Source organism: Chiloscyllium plagiosum, chromosome 3 (genome assembly GCF_004010195.1).
Source record: "Chiloscyllium plagiosum isolate BGI_BamShark_2017 chromosome 3, ASM401019v2, whole genome shotgun sequence".
Classification (NCBI taxonomy): domain Eukaryota; kingdom Metazoa; phylum Chordata; class Chondrichthyes; order Orectolobiformes; family Hemiscylliidae; genus Chiloscyllium; species Chiloscyllium plagiosum.
This window is the reverse complement of record NC_057712.1, coordinates 43,464,142-43,479,138: the sequence shown is the minus strand read 5'-3', so window position 1 is coordinate 43,479,138 and position 14,997 is coordinate 43,464,142. Positions and strand designations below refer to the sequence as shown.

The window sequence follows — 14,997 nt, the reverse complement described above, 5'->3', positions numbered from 1 at the left end:
GAGAGGTCAGGAAGAAGATTGCAGGTTAGGAAGGCGGTGCTGAGTTCGAGGGATTTGACTAGACAAGGTGGGGGGAGGGGAAATGAGGAAACTGGAGAAATCTGAGTTCATCCCTTGTGTTTGGAGGGTTCCCAGGCGGAAGATGAAGCGCTCCTCCTCCAACCGTCGTGTTGCCAAGGTCTGGCGATGGAGGAGTCCAAGGACCTGCATGTCCTTGGTGGAGTGGGAGGGGGAGTTAAAGTGTTGGGCTACGGGGTGGTTGGGTTGGTTGGTGGCGGATATGGAAGTGTCCCTTGGGGCCTTGGAGGGAAGGAAGGGGGGAGGTGTGGGCGCAAGTTTTGCATTTCTTGCGGTTGCAGGGGAAGGTGCCGGGAGTGGAGGTTGTAACAATGATTTCTTCCGACTAGCTGTAAGAAGTGCAGGTAGAGGTTATAGCAGACAGTCAAGAAAGCAGCAAGGACTGCTGTGCAGTTTAACCTCAACAACATCCTCAATTGAAATTAAAACATCCCTTTGTAATTTCCCTTTTTTGAAAAACATGCTTCTAAATTTCTAACTGTAGGTCACAGTAAAATCAAGGTAGTAACCCAATATCATTCATAGCGTGCAACCTATCAGTTAGCTGAGCAAGAGCTAAAGCTTCAGTTTGAAATGCTACATTTGAACAAGTGAGCTTATTAATATCAATTACCAGCCTTGCTTTCTACTATACCATATGACACAGTTATGACAGATCTCAGAAGTGATCATAAAAGCAAAGCAATGTTTTTTTCACAAATCAAAATTTTCCATATGATGCTGTACTCCTATCACCATAATCAACTATGATAATAAGCTTGGTACAAGACAGTTTGTGCCATTTTAAAGTGACTGCAATCTTGTTAGTCAAACAAAAAACATGCTCTTCTAAGTGCGCATTATTGTTGAAACATTTGATAAATATTATGTTTACATTAATGAAAACATATACTGAAGCCAAGTACTGTAATCTTGCAGTCAATGCATTCAACATTGACATTATAGCCTAGATCTTGTTTGCAGACAATGGAAACTGCAGATGCTGGATTCGAAGACAAGGAGGCTGAAAGAACACAGCAAGCCAGGCAGCATCAGGTGGTGAAGAAGTCAACGTTTCAGATATAACCCTTCTTCAGGACTGGGGGTGGGAGTAAGGATAACCCTTCTTCAGGACTGGGGGTGGGAGTAAGGGAAGCTGCAGATGAAGGGGGTTGCTGGGGGTGGTGAGGCGAGGATAGGTGAACACAGGAAGAGGGTGCAACCTGTTTGGTTGATTGGAAGAATGAATCCAGTTGGTGGTTAGAAGGGAGGATCAATGAGAGGAATGGAAGGGAGTGGGGAGGGGCTGGGAAGTGAGTCAGGTGATGGGAAGGGAGGTAATTTGAAATTGTGGTTGGGGGGAATGGGGGGTGCCAGCAGGTTTTGAATCTTATCCTGCTGCTGGAGAAGGTACCTGGGTTTCAGGGGGGTTGGTGGGGAGAGTGGGGCAAACCAAGGATTGGCGAAGGGAACGGTCCTTGCAGAAGGCGGAGAGGGGTGGGGAGGGGAAGATGTTCTTGGTGGCGGGGTCTAGTTGGAGTTGGCAAAAGTGTTTAAGGATGATGCTTTGGATGCAGAGACTATTGCATTTGTGGAGGGGCTGGTTTAAAGCAGTGGAACAGGGAATGGAGGTGGTGTGGTGGAGGAATGTCTGAATGACAGAGGGGGGGTGGAAAAGCATATTGTTCAAAATAGATGGACACCTGGGATGCTTGAGAGTGGATTGTCTCCTCATCCAAGCAGATGCAGTGGAGGTTCAGGGATTGAGACAACAGGATGGAGCTCTTGCAGGATACTGGGTGGAAGGTGGTGTAGTCCAGGTCGTTGTGAGAGTCTGTGGGTTTATCGTAAACTATTTCTGATGAAGGGCTTTTGCCTGAAACGGATTGTCTCCTCATCCAAGCAGATGCAGTGGAGGTTCAGGAATTGAGACAACAGGATGGAGTTCTTGCAGGTTACTGGGTGGAAGGTGGTGTAGTCCAGGTCGTTGTGAGAGTCTGTGGGTTTATCGTAAACTATTTCTGATGAAGGGCTTTTGCCTGAAACATAAATTTTCCTGCTCCTCCAATGCTGCCTGACCTGCTGTGCTTTTCCAGCACCACTCTAATCTAAACTCTGGTTTCCAGCATCTGCAGCCCTCACTTTTGCCTGGTTTATCGTAAATGTCTGTCTGGAGACTGTCACCGGAAATAGGGAGGTCAAGAAAGGGGAGAGAGGTGTCCAAGATGGACCAAGTGAATTTGAGGCGGGGTGGAAGTTGTGGGCAAAGTCGATGAACTACTCCAGTTCAGCTTGGGTGCAGGACGCTGCACCAATGCAGTCATCGATGTAATGACAGAAGAGTTGGTGCCTAGAGCCTGTGTCAATATTGAACAGGGACTGTTTGACGTAGCCAACGAAGAGGCAGGTATAGCTAGGGCCCATCCTAGTGTCCAGGGGGTGGGCCCATCCTAGTGCCCACCCCCTGGATTTGGAAGAAATGGAAAGAGTTATTAAAGGAAAAGTTATTAAGGGTGAGGACTAGTTTGGCAAGGCGGAGGAGGATATTGGTGGAGAGGGAACTACAGTAATGAGATCCTCATCAGTGTAGATTATATTTAGTTTACACCTGCATTTAAACTGTCAGAGAAGGAATTATTACCTGAGGTGGTTCAGCAGAGGCTGAAGTCGCTCGTCTGACTGTACAACAGGCAGCGATCTTGACGCAATCTGCAGAAAATAGGTAATGTTATAGTGAGATTCCATTCACAAACAAACAGCTAAGCCAAATTAATCAATGCACAACAAAAATTTACAAGTAGCACAATCTGTCTCATGTCATCAAGACAAGCCAATCGCAAGTTCTGAAAAGTACACAAGTCTCTTCAATGATTACAAACATGAAAGCAGACAGATCTGTCCAGCCCTTCAAGTCTGTTTCACCATTCAGTTAGATTGTGGCTGATTTGCATCTTAACTCCATTTATCTGATTTAATTCCATAACCTTTGCCAAACAGAAAAGTCAGAATTAAAGTTTCAAATGACTCACAGCGTCAGATATGTGGGAAAGAGTTTCAGATTTGAACAACATTGAATAAGCCTCACACATTATCTATGAATGGCTTAATTCTTAAAGTTATTACCCTTTTGTTCCGGACCCCATCCCCAACTCACCTTAAGTAAATTGGGAAGCTGGAACATTCTTTGGAAAGAAAATTAACGTTTCAAGTCTGGTGACCCTTCTCTAGAACTGATTGTAGCTAGGAAAAGTTGGGAGGGAGGGTGTTTAGGGAGGGAGGAGTGAACGAATAGGTAGAGATGGAGCCCTAAGAGACAGAGGTAGGCACACAAGGGATGGATGTTAATATGGAGAAAGTGGGTCTGCAGATGCTGGAGATCAGAGTCGAAAGGTGTGGCGCTGGAAAAACACAGCAGGTTGGGCAGCATCCAAGGAACAGGAGAATTAACATTTCGGGCATAAGCCCTTCAACAGGAATGTGGCACATTCTTCTGCATCCATTTTCACATCTAAACTATCTCTCACCTTTCAGTGCTTTCTTATTTATGGCTAAACCATTTGATTTCATTCCTCAATTCCGTATTGGACTTGCTAATTTTTTTTTTAGAATATCATCTATTCCTTACTTCACTGTTCATCGATGCTGGTTGATTTTATATTCAAGTGTGTACCCATTTAGTTCAAATAGCTTGTCACTCCAACATTTACCTTACTGGAATACCAGTGGTTACCTGATTGGAATAACACACCAGAGACTTGGTCTATTAACCCAGAGAACATTCACAGATCCCAACAAGAGTTTTAAGAATATGAATGATGTCAAAGCTTCTTGCCTTGGAGTCATCAGGACTGGCACACAAGAAATCAAACTTAAAAAGGGAACAACAATTTATAAAGCATAAAAGGCTGCTGATCAAGCTTAGCATGGAGATGCAGCAGGAACTGTTAACTTACAAACCAAATAGGACCCCATTCCATGTAAGCAAAAGGAACTTGTCTATATGCTGCATTTTTTATCATGGAGATAAGGGTCATGGACTTCGCCAATCCCAGTTGTTATCACCATGGCAGCACCCTAACTAATCAGAGCTTACCTGTCCAGTCTCCGTTTCCTCAGATTGATCAAGCGAATAAAATGCTAATTATTAGTGAAAATTGGCAAAATGGCAGACAACTGTTAAGTATTCATTAATGTCCTTTCATGAAGGAAGTCTGTCATCCATACCCATGTGGTCTTTATCAGATTCCAGTCCCACACTAACAGCTACCCTCTAAATTGCTCTCGGAAGCTCGGTTGCATCAAAGCACTGAAGAGAAGCAACAAGAAAACGGTAGGTTGTTACTTTTACACAGTCCTTACAGAAAGTTTTTCAATGACTCAAACTGATAATGGTGTTTCTGCCCAACACTAGAGCGACACAGTGATTCCTGTGGTCTTGCTGTCCTCGTGCTTGCCTGGAGAAGCAATCTTCCTTTCAAAATGGTGTCCTAGATCCCCAATCTTTATCTCGTGTGAGGTTGATCTTTTCTTCTGCTGTATCACTGCCACACACACAGGTCAAAAACTGCCTAACTCGCTCTCTGCAAATGTTTCCTACCAGTCTGTGCAACACACACCTCACTCCAAAATGGGTGCACATCCAAACAGATCTCTTCCGATGCCCACTGCAGTGCAGGCATGTTAAAAATCACACAACACCAGGTTATAGTCCAACAGGTTTATCTGGAAGCACTAGCTTTCGAAGCGCTGCTCTTTCATCAGGTAGCTGGGATGTGCAGATGTGTCACTAACCTGTTTCAAACTAATGCATAAATGCACATACACAATCAACCAATTCTTCTGCACAATTAAGTAGATTTACTGAAATTCACTTAAAACGTTCACTCATTTGAACTTAGTTCCTAGCGGTCCATTTAATTGCTTCATCCTCACACAAAACAACAAATGACAAAAAGAAAGTGGAATTGTGCTTCAATTCCACATTTCATAAATCTCACTACAATAAAAAGACAAATCACTGGGATCTGTAATTCTATTTTTGAGCTATTTTTCACCCTTGTACTTAACAGATAATTGTGAAACCCAGTTGAATGGAATATTTCACCTCTTAAACATCAGCAATATTACACAGGAGACCAGCATTTCTCCCCACAAAGAAATACAGAACATCCTCATTTCCATTTAGATGATAGTGTTCTGTGCACAGAAAAGTAAGATTGTGGTTTGTACATCCACACATCTTGCTGACATAATCAAGTGGAAATGAAGAGAAAGGCATGTATGCATCACTGACTGACTCAGGAACTATTGCACAGCAGGGAAGACAAAGATTAACAAATAAAGATATAAGCACATATCCAAAGTCTCACCAGCTGTCTCATTCAGATCCTAATTTTATCACTAAAAGGTTGCCTGACATATTGGAGTCAAGGTGCTTTTGGCCTCTTGCACAGTGTACAACAGTCAAATTGCTTCCGAGACAATGAACCGAGGTAAATTTACACAGTTCATCAAATATTTGGTCACAGAACAGAATCCTTATTCCAAGCATGAGCTCACACACTTCAATGCACCAGTGAAATACTTGGTGCCAAACAGAAAGGCTCTCCAATTTAAGGCCTCGTCTAGGCCAGGATATGCCCTTTTCAAGTACAGCAGCCAGTTACAAGGAGAAAGTCTGCATTAGATTATTTCAAAAGTGGTCTCTGTACTTATACCTAGAAAAAAGACCAAGGGAAAAATCCAGTGAAACTTTCACTATCCGATAGAAATGAAGTTTTCAAGCAGACACCATCCAGATAATGATTTGAGTGATATTTGAAATATGATTGTCTTCAATTTTGTATCTAAAATTTTATGTGGAGGTTCAATTTTGAAAACTGTTAGTGTTGGCTATACATCACACTTGCACCCTCCTCATTATGCAGGATAATAGTGAATAAATCTCTGTGCACAGCTAAGTAGAAAACGTTTTCAGTTGGCAAGGCCAACAATATCTGTTTTGCTCCCTATTGTCTTCACCCTTTTAAAGGCGGTGGCTCAGGCTGGAGCATGGTGCCACAGATCCATGTGCAAAACGAAAACTTCTGACTGAACCAACTTAAAACCACAGCCTGAAAGCAACATCAGACTTACCACCTGTCCATATGGCCCTCCTGACCTTAAACATGAATATCACGAAGATTAGGAATGCTCATTGTTGACCATTTTCAAACTTCAAAGTTTTTGAACCCCAACCTGCATTATGTGCTGCCATGCTCATGTAATTATGCCACAGCATTTATGAAGAAGACAGTCACTTTACAAGGCTAGAGGAGAATTTTTTTTAATGAGCTTTGCCAATAAAGGAGTGGCAATAAATTTAATAGTTTTCAGGAGGGAAATGGAAAGGAAAAATATGGAGGAGTGTGAGGATAGAGCAAGGGAAAGCTATGATGGGTTGACTGGCCTCTTGTGTTTTATGATTCTATAATTCATAGATATTATTGAACTGATTGTTCCTTTGTAAAAAAAAAAGTAATCGTCAAGAATATTTTGGAAAATGCTTATACTGCATAAGTATCATCAAAGCTCCACATATTTCAGCATTTATTTAAGCACCAATAATGCAGGCAGAGTTGAACTGTCGTCTGCTATGAAGTCAACTTTACCTTACCCACTACATAAAGGCATTCGCTCTGCATTAATGTGAACTCCTTCCATTTCCAATACCAGTTATTTTTCACACACAGGGGCTATGTTAAGGCAAATTTTCCAACCTTGTCCACAAAGGAGAAAGCTGACAATGCTTGAACCGACTGCATGTGAAATTTTATGACTGACAAGAAAAGGAAGACCAAAATCTCATCAATCTCTGTTGGATAACAGTACACTTGGCTACCCTACTGCTTCTAATCCATTTCTAACAATAATGACCATCATTTGTCTGAAGCATTTCACATACAGGAATCTTGGAGCAGTTTAAAGATATTGAAGAGTGCATTGATGAAAATACAGAACTTGTTCAGCATATATATACAGCGTCTTTTAACATTGCAAAACAGCATGAAAATGTCTTTGATCATTTTACACAAACATTTGACAGACATGACAACAGGACAGATGACCTAACATTTGATCAGAGAGATAGACTTGAACAGTGTTTCGAAGATGCAAGGTAAGGCATTGTGTCAAAGTGGTTTAAGCAGGTACTTCCAGACCTGAAGGCTTCTGAACTGAAGATCCAGCCAATGCTGGAGCAATTTAAATTATCACATGCAATTTGGAGGAACACAGAAACTCAATGGATTGTCGGTTACAGATGAAGAGGAACAAGGCATGGACAGTTTTATAAATAAAAAATTTCTAGAAGGACTTATTTTACTTCCACTTCTCAGTTTCTTTTGACCCAAGAAAGAAACGGATTTTTAAAAAAATTTAGAAGTCTCATTTTCTACAACCTTGTTCAGATAGGAATGTTAGGCACATCCAGAACAATGTCGAGAGTATGGTGCTGGAAAAGCACAGTAGGTCAGGCAGCATCCAAGCAGCAGGGGAATCGATGTTTCGGGCAAAAGCCCTTCATCAGGGATCATGCCCAAAATGTTGACTCTCCTGCTCCTTGGATTCTGCCTGGCCAGCTGTGCTTTTCCGGCACCACACTCTCAACTCTGATCTCCAGCATCTGCAGTCTTCACTATCTACATCCAGAATAATGGGAACATATTCAATTAAATACTTACTGTTGCATTAAATGCCTTCAACATTCTTTATCTCACCAGCTTTCAGACATCATGCCTGACACACAATAAAAGTCACAGAGTCGGAGTTTGTAACAGAATGGATAAAGACCTTTCAGCCCTACATGTCCACTTGGGTCATCAGGCCTCTCTCTACTCTAACCCCGTTTTCCAGCACTCAGCCTGTAACCTTGTATTAATTGCACTGCCAGTGCTCATCTGAATACTTCTTAAATATTGTGATGGCTCCCACCTCTACTGCCCCTTTCAGGCAGTGAAAAAGAAACTACCTTGCATTTAGCAGAATGATTTCAAGTTGTAAATTGATATCAAAGCTTGACATCATGAATCACCAGAAAGTAGATTTATTAAAGACTTCAAACAAAGATATGCATTTTGACCTCAATGTAGGATCACAAAACTAAATGAGAAAACCGATTAAAATGGCTTAGAAATTTTACCTGTGGAAAATATTCTTCCACAAAACTGCCATCAGTCATAAATTATTTCACAAGAAAGTTGCCTTGTTCATTTAAGCCTGTATTAAATTCCCTTTGCAAACCCCATTAAACAACTGCTTATCTTACATTTAAACTGAGAACCGCTACTTGCTATTTTATTCCATCAATCTGAACATGATTGAAGCAATAAGGAGAACCAATAAAAAAAGGCTTTGTAACTCAGGGAATTGCAGCTTCGAATAAACTATGTCTACTACCACACAGCAGGACTCACAATGTCCTATTTGTGCAGGTCACCACAAATGAATGGTAAAATGTGTCATTCCCCACAAAAGAGATTAGAAGTTGCAAAGCAGACTTGCTATGGATTGCGAGCTATTACTGCTAATAATAACATTATCCCAGATTGGTAAAGAAAAATAACTACCAATCAAACCCTGTAATCAGGAAGAGAAAGTGAGTACTGCAGGTGCTGGAGATCAGAGTTGAGAATGTGGTGCTGGAAAAGCACAGCCGGTCAGGCAGCATCCAAGGTGCAGTAGAATAGACTCTGGGCGTAAGCCCTTCACCAGGAATGAGGCTTTTGGGCCGGGGGCCTGAGAAATAAATGGTAGGGGGATGGTAGCTGCGAACGCAATAGGTCGATGAAGGTGCGGGGGAAGGATGCATGCTGGAGAGGAGGGTGGAGCAGATAGATGGGAAAGACAATGGACAGGTCAAGAGGGCAGTGCCAAGTTAGAGGCTTGGGACTGGGATAAGGTGTGGGCGGGGGTGGGGGGGGCTGGGTTGAGGAAACTGGTGAAATCCACATTAATCCTGTATAGTTGCAGAGTCCCAAGGGGAAAGATGAGGCATTCTTCCCCCTGGTGTCAGCTGGTTAGGGTTAGGCGATGGAGTCAGCCCACGACCTGCGTGTCTCCTCGAAGCCTCCAATTCGACACCGCTCTCCAGACCTGTCCATTGTCTTTCCCATCTATTCGCTCCACCCTCCTCTCGGATCTATCACCTTTTCCCCCAGCGTCATCTACCTACTGCATTCTCAGCTACATTTCCTCCAGCCCCACCCCACTTCCCATCTCTCAGCACTCCCGACCCAGAAGGCTCATTCCTGAAGGGCTTATGCTCAAAACGTATACTCTCCCGCTCCTTGGATGCTGCCTCTCGACTCTAAACTCAGTAATCAACCGAACACCACCCATTGGCAAGACGCTTTGCCAAGTGTTGATAAAGAAGGGTGTCTGGGAAAATTTGGAAACTTATCAGGACAAAAAAGACCAAAGCCAAGCTGCAGGCATGGATATTAAGCACTTTTAACAAAGACTGATCAGATAGGAACCTAAGCAGGTCAACAACCGGAATGCTTTGGTGTCCACTGACAATTATGCGGACAATGAGTGACATGTTCAAGCATACTCGATGTTTTGCTGAATGATCCATGATATTCAGTTTCCTTTTGACAGTGTGATTGGCCATTAAGTGCAAAACAGGTCAAGTCAAAATGATCGGTGTCTATGCAGCTGTTTGCCATGTTTGCCAGATGGAGCCAATTAATTTGGGTCACTTGTAACTTGGACAAAGCTACTGGAGGATGGCAAAGCATGAGCAAGTGCAGGTTTAGCCAAATTCTTTTGCACAGGCTGCCATGATGCAACAGCCTGTATGAAAGCCTAAATGAATGATGCGGCTGCCAGCCAAAGAGATGTCCCAAGTACTCGCCATCAATGCCATCAAATGTAGCCAAGCCTAACAGTTCACAACTGTTAAACATGATGATGCTTGCTCATCTTTAGGCAAGATGAAATCTTAGAGACAAGCATACCAATTACTTTTTATAATCCCATTCTCGTGCACCTTCATCTGCCACCTAGCTCCCTCACCTGCAGTCTTATTTTACTTGTTAGTGACTTTGGGACTTGTAATTTCTGTTTACTTCCTGGAACATATCAACCATTGGCATAAAATCCAGGTATGCCTTCTGCAATGATCCAGTCCAATGCCACCTGTATCATTCACTGCTGGATCCTGCATCAGCAATCAGACCCAAAACCTTTGTACAAGCAATAAAGGTTCCTTTTTGCCTGATCCGGGTTGGATTTTGATCCAAATTGGAAGTTTTTAAAATTTATTTGTGGGATGTCAGCATCACTAGATAGGTGAGCAGTTATTTCCCATCCATAATTCCCCAAATAGCAGTTAAGAGTCAACCACATTTCTGTGGGTCTGGTGTCCCTAAAGGTCATTAGTGAATCAGATGGGTTTTTACTACAATTGATAGTGGTTAGACAAATGACATTAGACTGGCTTTTAATTCTACCTGCCAATTTGGGATCAAAAACCAAGTTCACTTTACATTGGCCTAGGTTTCTCGATTGCCGGTCCAGTGATGTTATCACTATGCCACCATCTTCTCCAAATTTGGGCTCTTAAGAACACCAACTTTTGCAAATCTACTCTTGTGGAACTAGCATTGCGCCTAAGATGGCTAAAGTGACTCGTGTTGCTCTGCTGACCTTGTTGTATTGTATGGGTACATAGTTGATAACATTGTGGGTTTCCTCCGGGTGCTCCGGTTTCCCCTCTCAGTCCAAACATGTGCAGGTTAGGTGAATTGACCAAGTTAAATTGCCCGTAGTGTTAGGTGAAGGGGTAAATGTAGGGGAATGGGTCTGGGTGGGTTGCACTTTGGCGGGTCGGTGTGGACTTGTTGGGCCGAAGGGCCTGTTTCCACACTAAGTAATCTAATCTAAAAAAAAGTTAGTGCATAACCAATTTGTATATATCCACATTATAAACTATGTTCATTACTTGTCAGATTTTAACAAGGAAACCAAACACCTTTAACATATCATCCACCTCCTCTCAACATCCCACATCTGACCCACATCTGACATCTCCTCAAATCTCAGTTTAAGCTAAAATAAGGAGTCAGATTTCCCAAAATTGATTTCTGATTAACAGAAGCAAATTAAAATACAGATTAAAAGACATTTACTTTACAATGCTGGTAGCAGTTCTTGTTTTTGGAATGATTCATTATTACTTGCTCTGCCCTTGACAACCCTGGCCTGCATGTTTTAACCATCTTTATTTAACAGTACATGGTTAGGGAAAAGACAGGTGTAGAAGTGAGCCCTTTTACACCAAAAAGGTAAGACAACAAGGCTGCCTATGACACTACTCACTCTTGCAGCATGACCAAGTGTTTGTAAACAAACTTTTCAGGCCATTATATTCTGGTCTCCATTTCAACTGATGCTTCCCTTGTAGGTTTCAATCACTGTTCCAAACAAAAAGCTATATATCTAAACTGAGTATTATTGAATTGAGCATTTCCTTTTGTATTTGCTCATCTCTATTTGTTGAAATGAGAAATAAATTAACTTCGCTGTTATCTTTTAAAATTGATAAAGGGTTTGGCGCTTTGTATCATTTCAAATTTAAAAAACCTACTTTAGCACAATGTGGATGCTTTGTGCAGAGAAATTTTGATTACAAGGTCAGCTGGGAGACTGTAAATATACGCTTCAGAAGTCATGTTTGTGCTAATTACTTTTCAAGTGTAGAGATTCTCCTCTATTATTTTTGGAGAGATGAAAGATGATCCATCTGGTAACAGATGTACAGTTTTAGGTCATATCAGCTCTCTAACATCAGCAGTCTATGGGCTTGTTATTTATTTCAGAGCTGTTATTTTTAATGAAACATTTGTATGTTGGCCTTTTCTAGGCATGCTTAACTTTTTTTTGTTTTTGCTCGTCACTTAGGCTAAGGATTATTTAGCTGGTACATATCGGAGGCAATGATAAGTGCATAAAATTACTGAAAACACCTTGAACACCCCAAGTACAAGTTAACAATTGACTTTACCTCAGCTATCAATCACAATAAGTGATCAGATACTGCTTCACAGGAAGTCATCAGCAATTATCCATCAGCCACATAAATGATAGAAGGATAGCAGCACGAGTACAGAGTGGATTGGTACACCATTATATGATTCAAAGAAACAAATATTCCAGCTTCAAAACACCCGCAGCCATTGATTTCCTGATAATTAAATTTAATTTATGCTTTCATGGCACACAATTTTAAATCAAGGTGTACAAATGCATCAGTCCAACTCCCTCACCGTCAATGACTGTGGATAAGTTTTAATTGTTCTATGGCCCAAGGTTAATCACTAGCCAGATACACACAAATTTAAGATACAAGGCCACAACACCAACAGTCACTTATTTCCTAAGATCATTCTCACTTATTCCTCATAAACACAAATAACTTGTATTTGTCTTGTGCCTCTAATGCAGTAGAACTTTTCAAGGTTCTTCACAGGAGTAAGAATCAACTGCATCTGACACCAGATCAACTAAGGAGATACTGGGGGTAGCCAACAAAAGGGGTCATATGTTAGGGAAGGAATTCTCAGCATATGGACTAAGCAGCGGCCAATGGTGCAACAATGCAAATGGTGGGAGCTGAAGAGGTCAAAACTAAAGGACCGAAGTGTATTGAAGCCACAGAAAGATTTGGAATTAGCTAGGTTTTCCTCTTTGCTGCAAAATACCTTTCTACCACAGTTATGCTCACACACATCCTAATGTTTAAATCAACAGTCTAATTGCACTAAATTATTGGAAAACTGGATTTATTTGCATTGAGATTTCTGTCAGGTGCAAAAGATGCAAAATCTCCAGGGAAAAAGAAAGGTGAGAATAAAAAAGTTTATCCTCACTGTATTGCAGTTGTAAGAATTCCAATAGTTATTCTTTTGATCAAAAAGAGATTCTCACTCATTGTGGGATAGCAGAATCATAATGGATTATTCACACCTCTTAGAATAATACATTTCATTTCCCTTTTGAACAACTGAATGCAGAGCCAGCTGCAGCAAAGTGATGCAAAAATATTTAATGATTTGTCAGCAAATTAAACCACTTGCACGTGAGCAGATGCATGGCAGGAGTACCCAGAAGGCAAAGCAAAACTGCAGAAATCGTGAGTTGCGATGTCAGCAGAAATGAAGATGGAATGGAACACTGAGGAAGGAGGAAATGGTTTGAACCTTGCTCAAGTCAAATTAAAGTTTGAGAGGGCAATGGATGAGTACCCCATTCATCCATCCAAGTCCTGGGAATGCTGTTGTCAAGCATGTTTTTCCTTTTTAAGAAAGAAAGAGAACAAAAAAGGACAGTTATTCCACAAACAATTGAAATCTGTTCTCTAATTTTGGCCATTTTCTCCTCCTGGAATTCCTTAGCTCCACCACTGCCCTCAGTTTTTAAATTGAGTTAGATACAGCTTATTCGCTTTATGCTTTCAGTCTCACCATGCTACTTAAAATGCAGGAAACCAGGAAAAAGACAGAACTAATCTAACTACCAGTCATCTCCCTTACACTGTACATTCCAGTTTGTGCATTGACATTTCAAGATCGCCCATTCAGGTTGCAATTAATTCATCTACTCAAAATGATAGTTTGATGGTAATAGTGTTCCAAGACCTTGTTTCAATTAACACAACGCCACATTTAAGTTTCTTAAGTAGTTGGTCTGATACATTAAAAATTAGCTTTTCTTTTCCCAGTATTTCAAAAGATCAAAGCTTAATAGGGTAAAAACAATATTGGAATTATTTTCTTTACAGAGGAGAGATTTAATAAAGATGCTCACAATCATGAGAGAATTTGTAGATCAGGAAAAACAGCTTCCACTGGAGGAGAGTCAACTGCTAGAGGAAACAGATTTAAGATAATTGATTTAAAAAAGCCAGAGGGGTGGTGAAGAGTTTTCTTTTAAAAATAAGAATTATGATGATATGTAATGCAGTGCTCTAATGGGCTGTGAAAGTAGTTTCAATTGTAAGATCTACAGAAGAATCTCTGCAGACTTGTACTTCAGGTAATGGTGGAGTGCGATCAAAAACAAAGAATAAGACATTTTGTAATTTAGCAACCTGTCAGCAGGTGAGACTAGGATGTGACACTGAAGCAGCCAATGGTCATTAGATTGCACTGACAGGATGTGACTGTTTTAATTCATGCACAGTAAAAATGCAAATCCAGACACCGGGGCCACCTGCTGGGTTGTTTTAAATTAGCACTGCTCTGCCAACTGGATTATAGCATAAACCAAACAAATACTTGCCTGACTCCAATGTGGAAATATGAGCAGTGATGCTGTTTCTATCCTATTATGCACAAGTCGCCATCAAAACTGAACATACCTTTACAAATATATTCTGCATTCTTCAAGATTAGACAGTGTACAGTTGTCAGTTCTGCTAGAAAAAAAAATCCCCCTCCCTCCCACACAGTCTGCTTTATGAAGATACATAAAATGATCAAATCAAAACACAAAATTCATCCAAGTTCAGAGTGAACGCTCCCCCCCGGCATTCTTGATCTTTTACTCAGCTGTGGCAATTCATGTTATTTTTATTTCCTCTACAGTGGATCCTGAGTTGTTAATCTCAGTAAAGAAGCAATCTACTGATACCTGTCTGTCCGTTCGTTAAATGCTGTTCACAGAGTGAACACCTATCATGCTACTCCAGATGTTAAATATTCATATTGATCACTTTCTAGTGTACAGTTTCTCTTCAGAGTGTACAGAAGGCTTGTACTGAACAGAAACGAGATAAAACGTTTGCAAGGCATAGCCTGAACCGGATTCCATCTGTATTAACAGATCCCAGGTTCAACAAGCAATCTGTATTTTTGCTTGGAAGAAAACTGACACACCATATTAGTTATTCTGCACTGG

At 41.2% G+C, this 14,997-nt stretch overlaps 1 protein-coding gene across 1 annotated transcript in view; it reads right to left on the bottom strand.

Annotated features, from left to right (window-relative positions):
* The window catches only part of prim2 (DNA primase subunit 2), a 198,138-nt gene that overhangs the window by 52,037 nt on the left and 131,104 nt on the right, over positions 1–14,997 (bottom strand). Inside the window, exon 7 of the mRNA XM_043687444.1 lies at positions 2,699–2,766. Within this exon, the coding sequence (XP_043543379.1) occupies positions 2,699–2,766 (68 nt within the window). The remainder of the gene's footprint in view (positions 1–2,698; positions 2,767–14,997) is intronic.